The sequence below is a fragment of the Cynara cardunculus genome, assembly GCF_001531365.2.
Source record: "Cynara cardunculus var. scolymus isolate 2C chromosome LG 12, CcrdV1, whole genome shotgun sequence".
NCBI lineage: Eukaryota > Viridiplantae > Streptophyta > Magnoliopsida > Asterales > Asteraceae > Cynara > Cynara cardunculus.
The window spans coordinates 10,211,020-10,221,107 of NC_037539.1; the positions used below are offsets into that span (position 1 = coordinate 10,211,020).

Consider the following 10,088-nt stretch of genomic DNA (forward strand, 5'->3'; position numbering starts at 1 on the left):
TTAAACGACTCCACAAATGTATTCGATTTACACCAAGAACAAAAAATCAAGAGATCGAGAGCGAGACCGAGAGTTCTAGAACAATTGAATAGGAGATGAATGAGAGAACTTTTAATAACTTATGGTGAATATCAGTTTGAATCTCACCTTGTGGGATGATGAGAAGACATAGAAGTATGAGAGGATAAAGACATAAGTAAAAGTTGTCAAAAATATCTTGGAAACATGAAAAGAAAATGTAATGATGTGCATTGGTAAGTTGTACTATATGTTATTTTAATTGTAGATTAAAAGATTTTAAGACTGCATGCATAAAATAGTAGTACTTAATGCATTATAAGTTACTTTTAAGACTTTGTGCATAAATGTATAATACTTTGTCCATTGAAAGTTGTTTATAAGACTTTTGATAAATCTGCTTTATAAGGTAGTATAGATAACCAGCACATCAGTTAAATCTAAAATTAATAATCTTAAAATTCAAGATCGTCCTTTAGCATGTTAAATGTGATATTTTGAACAGTGCCTTCAAAATTTTGGGGCCCAAATTTACATGTGTTTAGGGTCTTTTTATCGACCTGTGTAAAATTATAGTCGAAATTATTTAGGTTCAAACCATTAATTGTTTGGTTTTAGCCTTTTAGGTTCAAATCATTATTAGGTTTAGTTTTAGATTGTTAATCGTTTTAGGTTTAGCCCATTTTTGTTCTTAACATATATTATTTGTTATCTCATTTATGCAATGTAATCAAAAGTTTTGAATGTAGCAGAGCCTTCAAAAAGATTGGAACGTCCCTGTTGAAATTCATTTAAAAAATAAATGAATGATATCTAACAGGTATTTAACTATTATATACAGGTATATCTGTGCCAACTTGAACAAATAAAGAAGTAAAGATGAATAACTTGACAAATTGCAATAAACTTGGAATCAGATTGTCGCCTACATGAGCAGTGTTCTTAAAACGTCATGTGTAGAATTTGAGAACGTCTTACTAAAGAATTCAACAATATATTTAAATTTTATATGAAACTTGAATCTAACAAATGGATGTATGCTTAAAGAAATGACTAACGAGAAACAACCCACAAAGTTTTGTGAATTGTGGATGATCTAGAATCAAGTTTGGCATTTATACCTTTTCTCCTCTTAACCGTCAAATCACAAGGGTGGTGTTTGGTTGGTTTGAGTTTGACTTCAAAAGTCAAAAGTATCTGTAGGTCTTAGGTTCAAATCCAAAGAGAAATAAAAATCTTTCTTGTGGCCACGGAGATTCAAATGCGGTGAGCCGGTGACTCTGGGCTATTTGCAAAGCAGGTGGTCGCCTTGGGATTAGTCGGCTCGCATAGCGAGTTGGATCTCCAGGTTAATAAAAAAAAACCAGTAAAAAATGGCCAAAAACGGAAGAAACGTAGAACAATTTTTTTCTTACTTATTTTTAATCTCATTAACTACTTCTTAATACATTTAATCAAATAGAATTTTGCTTATTTTTAAAGTCGATCCCTAGAATATTCAAAAGTTTATATTTAAACTTCCTATCTATACTATATTATAAAACATTTGACAAAAACTCTTAAAAATCAATTTTTGTGTATGAATTATTGTTTATTAATGCATATTACTTAAAATTTAAGATTACAAGTAAATTGTGCGTAATTACAACTTATTAAAGCTCTATTTTTTAATTCGTATAAATAACTGCAGATAAATACAATCAAATACAAGATAAACATCTCATTTTAAATATAGAAAATCTAAAATATAATTAGGATAATCATTGAGTTCTAATAAAATCATTATCTTTATAAAAATTATTTGTTAAGCCAAAAATAAATTATTTCGCTATTAGACCTAAATTAAATTATAATTAAAAAATACATCAAATAAATTGTAAAAAAAATAAGAACTTTTAAATAGTTAATTTGATATTAATATCGATATATTTTTTTCAAAATTTTACAATATCTTCAAATTTATTTTTATTTAAAAATAAAAAGTTATTTTTTCTTAAACCACATAAATCATATTATATCAACAAAGATAAAAAACAAAACAAAATATTAAAATAAATATATATCTTGCTACATTATATAAGTACTCTTTAAGTATTTAAATATGCATTCACAACTTCAATAAAACAGAAAAACTAATATTGAAATCGACCGTCGAAGCACTTGAAAAAGCCACCGTAATTAACGGCTCGCCGGCACTCACCAATTAACAATACACATTCCTTGTGCAAATTTGACTTATTTGCCCTTTTATATCTTTTATATACATAAAATATTTAATATTTTAATAAAAAAATTAAAAGAAAACGAGTTATGTGATGTTCGGCGGTTTAACAGAAACTGACATTTGTTTTAGCCTTTTCCAAATGAATCCATTTTAATGGTGAAAATTTCAATACCTTTTTGTTCCTTTTGTTTGATATTTGATTTGTCTGTTGTTATAAATTGTTTTTCAAAAATATATAAATATATATATAGAGAATAGTTACATTGTACGGGGAAGTTTTATTTTAGGTTATATGTAACGCCCCCAGAACCCCGTAGCAATGATATTGTCCRCTTTGACTAACCTGCCCGCTCAACCACAAAGCAGTAGCCGCACGGTTTTGTTTTTGGCAGCCGCACAACGCAAGCCCCAAAACGCGTCATGCTAGGCTAAGGTATCCACACCCTTATAAGGAGTGTTTAGTTCTCCTCACCAACCGATGTGGGACGGGTTGTTACACCCTCCCCCCGTTAGGACACAACGTCCTCGTTGGGCCACATCGATCCGGGTCTGGCTCTGATACCACTTAGTGAAAGATTTTTATAATTCAACGTCTAATAATGCTTAGAGAAATGGTTATTCTACCTAAAGTGATCAAAACCATCTACCCAATCCAATTTTCTTCATTAATGGGCTCAACCGAGTTCATCTCCTTCGACCAAAATATGATTCATCTAAAATAATTATTTTTATCTAGGCATTAAGACTTGAGGCATAAAACACAATATTAATATAAGTACAATGATTTTAACGGTAAAAGTGGACTCACAATGAAAAGGGTTAGGGGCTGTCAGAGATGTAAATTACAATGTAAGTTTGGTGTAACAACCCGTCCCACATCGGTTGGTGAGGAGAACTAAGCACTCCTTATAAGGGTGTGGATACCTCAACCTAGCATGACCGGTTTTGGGGCTTGCGTTGTGCGGCTGCCAGAAACAAAACCGTGCGACTACTGCTTTGTGGTATAGCGGGCAGGTTAGTCAAAGCGGACAATATCATTGCTACGGGGTTCTGGGGGAGTTACATTATAGTTTGTATATAAGGAAAAGTCAAAAAAAAACTCAATGGATTTTAATGTTTGGAATGATTAAGTACTTAGACAATTTTTTGAAACAAATAAGTTATTGGGAATTGATCCGGTGCATCTTATCCTAATATAAATTCAAGGATGAAGATCTTTTTTTATGCTTCTCATCTTAACTTTCATTTTCACAAGAACTCAACCCTTACGACTAATGATGCTAAGTATAGATGAAACATTAATTTAAATATTGTTATATATAAGGCTATCAGATACGTTTCGTAGAGAAACATCATTTTTATTTAGAACTAGGGAACCATCGGGAGGACCATATGTTTTTATATTCACAATGAATATACACTCAACTTCATCATGAATGTTGTAAAAACCTCACACCTATATTCATGATGATTATGCACATGTAGTATGCTCCTTGGTCATCCCCTGGTTTTCAATGAAAATGAGGTTCCTAAAGAAAACTCCCTCTATGACCAAATAAGATAAAAACAATGAAATATATTGCTTGGTTGTTATTTCGTTATCAACTATGAAGCATCTCTTATTTATAGTTTCAATTCGTTATTTTAATGAAATAATAACCTATAATTCGTAACTTCTAGAGTAAAAAAGAAGATAAAGTCAATAACTTTTTAAGCAATACATCGTTGGCGGCTAATGAAAGGTGAACTTTTAGCATTAATTGTTAAAAATCCCAACGCAGTCAGTTTATTAATCAGCTGTCACGAAACCAATTGTTCAACCCAATGACATACAGATTGGATTTGTATCGTCAAAACAGTCTCAGTTTATCTAATCCAATAACCGTTAAACCTTTATAGAATCTTTTTAAACTTATATTATAATTTTGACATCTGTCTACAAATTAAAACAGTTCCATTCTATAAACTGCATAAAACATCATTTATGTAAAAACCCGTCACAACTCATATCACAATTTCTTTACGGTAATCCAATGAAATAATTTATCGTCCAGAACTTAAAATAAAATATGTTTAAATTAGAATTAAAAATGTTTCTACAAAATCAAACAAAAAAATCCAAACGGAAGAAACCAAAAACAAGATAAGAAGTCGTCCTTTCGATGACTTGTTTATATCTTCAAAACCTATATAAACATTACTCTCTACGTTCTCCTATTAACCACACAATTTAGTTTCCAAAAAGAAAAATGAATATTTATTTATTTTTATTATTATTTAGTTTCCAGTATGTTCACTCAATTTCAGCCGTTGGATCTCCGATCAACATATGGCCCAAACCTAGAATCTTCACCTGGACCACCCCACAGGCGATCCCTTTCTCCCCGTCCTTCACCATATCTTCACCATCCCACCCCTACCTAACTTCCGCCGTTAACCGTTACCTCCGTCAAATCCAAGCCGCTCACTACAACCCTTTGGTCGTTCCGCCCATCAACGTCACCGTCTCCCTACCGTTACAAACCTTAACCATCACCGTATCGGATCTCGCAGCGACGCTCTCACATGGCGTCAAAGAATCCTATACGCTCACCGTCCCGTCCAACGACGCCTCCGCTATGCTCACGACAGCGACGCCTTGGGGAGCCATGAGAGGGCTAGAGAGCTTCTCGCAGCTGGTGTGGGGAAACCCTGCCGTAGTGGCGGCAGGATTGGTGATCTCGGACTGGCCTATGTTCGAGCATAGAGGGATTCTTCTGGATACTTCGAGGAATTACTATGGTGTTGAGGATCTGTTGAGGTTGATTGGGGGTATGAGTGCGAATAAACTGAATGTCTTCCATTGGCACATCACGGATTCGCATTCGTTTCCGTTGGCTTTAAAGTCGGAGCCGGAACTTGCCGGAAAAGGATCTTACGGGTCGAGCATGCAGTATTCGACGGAGGATGTAAAGCGGATCGTCCAAGTCGGGTTGGAACACGGAGTCCGAGTCATTCCGGAGATCGATATGCCAGGTAAGTCCTAGGAGGCTATATTGTTGGAAATTGTCAAGCATTGTCCCTGATTGTGTGTTAAGAGTCTGTAGAGTAATTTGGCTATGATATGGTGTTAAAATATGTGGAAATTGGGGAAAAGAAATGATACACTTTTAGCTGATTTAGAACTCAATCGTTTTGCAGGACATACGGGATCATGGGCTGAAGCTTATCCGGAGATTGTAGCTTGTGCCAACATGTTCTGGTGGCCGGCAGGGTCCCCATGGGAAGATCGGCTTGCAGCCGAACCAGGAACTGGTCACCTGAACCCGTTAATACCCAAGACGTACGACGTTGTCAAGAACATCGTCAAAGAAATGACAACCCTGTTCCCGGATTCATTTTTTCATGCCGGAGCCGATGAGATCATTCCAGGTTGTTGGAAGGCTGACGACACCATCCAAAAGTATCTTGCCAGTAACGGGACTCTCAGTCAGGTCCTCGAGATCTTCATCAACTCGACCAACCCTTACATTTTGTCGCTTAACCGAACCGTCGTCTATTGGGAGGATGTTATTCTCGATGCTGAAATCAAGGTGAATCCTTCGATTCTCCCTCCCGAGACCACCATCATGCAAACATGGAACGGTGGCCCGAACAACACAAAAAAACTGGTGTCAGCCGGTTACCGAACTATAGTGTCCTCCTCCGATTACTATTACTTGGATTGTGGACACGGGGATTTTGTCGGGAATAACAGTGCTTACGATCAACCACCGGGTTTCGAACAGGGAAAGGGCGGATCATGGTGTGGGCCGTTCAAGTCATGGCAATTGATATACAATTACGATATAACATACGGGYTAAAMGARACCGAGGCAAAGTTGGTCTTGGGTGGGGAGGTGGCTTTGTGGTCCGAGCAGGCAGACCCAACAGTTCTTGATTCACGGATTTGGCCTCGAGCCTCGTCTATGGCTGAGGTGTTGTGGTCCGGGAATCGGGATGAGACCGGGAAGAAGAGGTATGCGGAGGCCACAAATAGGTTGAACGAGTGGATTAACCGAATGGTTAGCCGAGGGGTGAAATCCGAACCAATCCAACCGCTATGGTGCATTCGAAATCCCGGCATGTGTGATACCCTTAACCCCGTCTGACATTTTTATATTCGAAAACATGTCGTTATGATTAAAAGATAAAAAAATTACGAGTGATTTTATTTTGTTACAAGACTATGTTCTTACGCATATCAAACAACATATTCGAATCAACTCAAAGAAATCGAACATGGATTTCCATTAACAAACGGAATCGAGCAATGTCGTTTTTGACATCTAAATGCAAGGGAAAACGATATAGGATCTAATCGTAGCATGAAGGAATTATCAAATTTCTCCCATTTGGCGAGCAGCTTTCACGCACGCCTGAATGCATTCATCTTTGCATTCTCGAGGAGTAAAAATGTTCATGTTCATGCATTCGAAAGCGCAATCCTTCATGCAGAACTCTGTAACCGCATCCGCCACCCCGGCCATGAGAAACACCAATACAGCAACGATCACCACCGCTGCCGTGTTGTTGCCAGCCATAGGGGATTTGTTCTCGACGGGGGTATGGGGTTTAATTTGTTGGGTTGTGATGGTTTCTAGAAATCTAAGTAGAATCTTTAAATTTGGAGAAATCTTTAAAACTCGATGGTAAGGAAAGAGAGATGATTTTAATTGTTTTCATCAATAAAATTGAATGTTTTATAATTTTTATAAAAATTCTTTTAAGAAATGAATATATAATATTTTAATAATATAATTAATGCTTAAATTGTTAAAAGTAGTTTTTGGAATTGAATGTAATTCTCTTATTTTAATTATAAATTTTTATTTATGAAAAAACAATAAATAAATGAATATATAAAATATTTTAATAATATAATTAATGCTTAAATTGTTTAAAGTAGTTTTTGGAATTAGATGTAATTCTCTTATTTTAATTATAAATTTCTATTTATGGAAAAATAATAGCATAGGGCTATGACTCCGAAGTCGTTTAACATTACTTTTTATTTTATATTATACTAGTTATGTACTCATGTAATACGACGAAATATAAAAATTCGAATAAATGTATGTAAAGTAAGAAATAGGATTTTACGCCTTTTCATTCCAAATTCAAGGATATGAAAGTAGAGATTGAGGGGTTGTTTGGTAGTTGTTGAAAGGTTTGGTGAAGAATGATTAAGTGGTCAGAATGATTAAGAGGCTCTCATGATATAGTGTAAAATGAAATATAATTGTTTTCTAATTGTTTATAATGAAATTATGGCGTTGAATGGTTAAGAGATGCAAGGATGCAAAATCATTGAGAGAATTTTAGAACTATTAAGAGACAAACTTTTTTTGCCAAACAAGATTCACCTCTTAACGATTCAAACAATATCTCTTAATGGAACTATTAAGAGGTAAACAAACAACCCCTCAGTATATGTTTATTTTAAGTAGAGTGTGAAAAAAGATATAGGAGCAAATAAGTGTTTGGATTATAAAAAACATATGTGCTTACATATATAAAAAAAAACATTTAGTTGATGTTTACCAAACACTTGTTTTGGGCAAGTGTTTACCGGTTACTTGTGTTACGGGTAAGAAATGCTTATTAACAATCTATTTTGATGGTGGTGAATCTTGTTAGTAAATGCTTACCTGATAAACATTTAGTAAACGGTTCCTTAGTAACATTTTGTGAGCTTGTTTAAGCGTTTTTCTGTAACGCTTTGTAAAATTTAACATGAATTTATTGAAACTAACCGTATCTCTCAAAACCGTTTGTATCATCTCTTCATCCTACAAAGTACAACAAATGAAGCCTAATATCCACCTAAAAAAGTATTTATGGAGAACAAAGTAGACTGAAAAAATGATTTGTGCTTGCACGATGTTAACCCACTTCCGCTTTCATGTTCTACACAACCTCTATGAAGTAGCTTTATGAATTAATGGAAATCCAAGTACGTTTTTAGAGGCCCCTGTTACATTCAAAACTTTTGATTATATTGCATAAATGAAATAAAAGAGAATATATGTTAAGAACAAAAATGGGCTAAACCTAAAACGATTAACAATATGAAACTAAACCTAAACCATTAATGATTTGAACCTAAAACTAAACAATTAATGGTTTGAACTTAAATAATTTCATTTATAGTTTTACACATGTCGATAAAAGACCTTGATCACATGTAAATTTGGGCTCCAAAATTTTGGGAGTCCTATTCAAAATCTCACATTTAACATGCTAAGGGACGCACTTTAGAAACTCCTAATGAAATCTAGTTGTATACAATATTCAAACTCATTTCCCTCAGCTATATGCTAGATCTTAAATCAATTATGGGTTAAAAAACATGGGGCAAATTGCATGAAAAAGTAACGTATTTTAACTTGATTCCTATTTTGGGTAACGTACTTTCAAAACTTTCATTTTGGTACCTAAGATGTAAAGTTTTAAACATTTAAGTACCCGGGTAACTGGTTGAAGTATTAACCGATTATCATGCTGATGTGGCGAGTGATGTGGTATCCAACTCGGTATTATTTGCTGACGTGGTCAGTGACGTGGATTTTTTTAAATCTAAAATTAGTCTTTTTTTTAGTCTAAAATTAGTCTTTTTTTAGTCTAAAATTAGTCTTTTTTTAGTCTAAAATTAGTCTTTACTGGTTTACTCAGGTACTTAAATGTTTGAAACTTTACATCTTAGATATCAAAATGGAAGTTTTAAAAATACGTTACCCAAAATAAGAATCAAGTTAAAATACGTTACTTTTTCATACAATTTATCCAAAAAACATGTATATTCAAAAAGCCATAGAAGATGAAATTTCAATAAACCAAAATGATCATTTAATGCTTCCAAATTGGTTGGTACTATACATTATACAATCATTTAATGCTTCTTGAACTTGCTTTTTAAAAGTCTTTGGTTAGTGTTAACCAGTGAATTGTTGTATGCATAGTGATTTTGATGGCTTAAAATCATTAAATAATATTATTGATTATCTTTTAAAATTAAAAATAATTTGTTTCAAAAATGCTTTTTATTTAATATAATTTAATTTGTCTTTTTTTTATTAGATTATAACCACCCCTTAAGTACAATTGTTGATAAAAAAAAATGAAATGTTTAGATCGATTAACAAAGTTAATACTATTTATTTGTTAACAAATGATTATATATATATATATATATATATATATATATATATATAAAAGAACTTCTATCTTAAGATTTTTTACACATGATTTTGTTATGTCTAAGTATAGTATTTAGTGTATTGATTAAAATATATTTGTTTCACAACATGTTTGTTTTATATGTATTCGGTTCATAACGTGAAACTTTTTTACGAGTACTTTTTGTTTCACAAACAAGCAAAAAATATTCACATTGTGAATTGAGTACATGTGAAACAAACACACTGTGAATTGAGAACATATTGAAACAAACACAATGTGAAACAAATATATGTTAATCAATATTGAAAATCCTAGTCTTAGATGAAAAAAAAAATCATATAAAATAAAACATGATACACAAGTTATCAAGGTTATCATAATTTTAGGGGTCATAAAAAGAAGGTTCCCTTATATATATAGGGGCTTAATCAAATGAGAACTATTTAGTTTGTGGTAACCGTGAGATCCAATATTAACTAATTATTTAATATTATATGTTAAATAATCATAAATGCTAATTTAGTAAAAAAATTACAATTTATGTTTATATCTTTCTATATACCAGGCTCATCAAATCTTTCCATATCTCTCACCACTAATCAAAAAAAAAAAAAGATTCTCTCTTTCCATCTCCCTCAATTTTACC

The 10,088-nt window shown here is 33.2% G+C and overlaps 1 protein-coding gene across 1 annotated transcript; it reads left to right on the plus strand.

Annotated features, from left to right (window-relative positions):
• The first annotated feature begins 4,491 nt into the window (after window positions 1-4,491).
• On the plus strand, window positions 4,492-6,432 carry LOC112523684 (beta-hexosaminidase 2). The gene is made up of 2 exons (XM_025133370.1): window positions 4,492-5,257; window positions 5,423-6,432. Exons 1-2 carry the CDS (start codon window positions 4,492-4,494, stop codon window positions 6,370-6,372), a joined length of 1,716 nt encoding a protein of 571 aa, XP_024989138.1. The 3' UTR covers window positions 6,373-6,432.
• The last annotated feature ends 3,656 nt before the right edge of the window (window positions 6,433-10,088 follow it).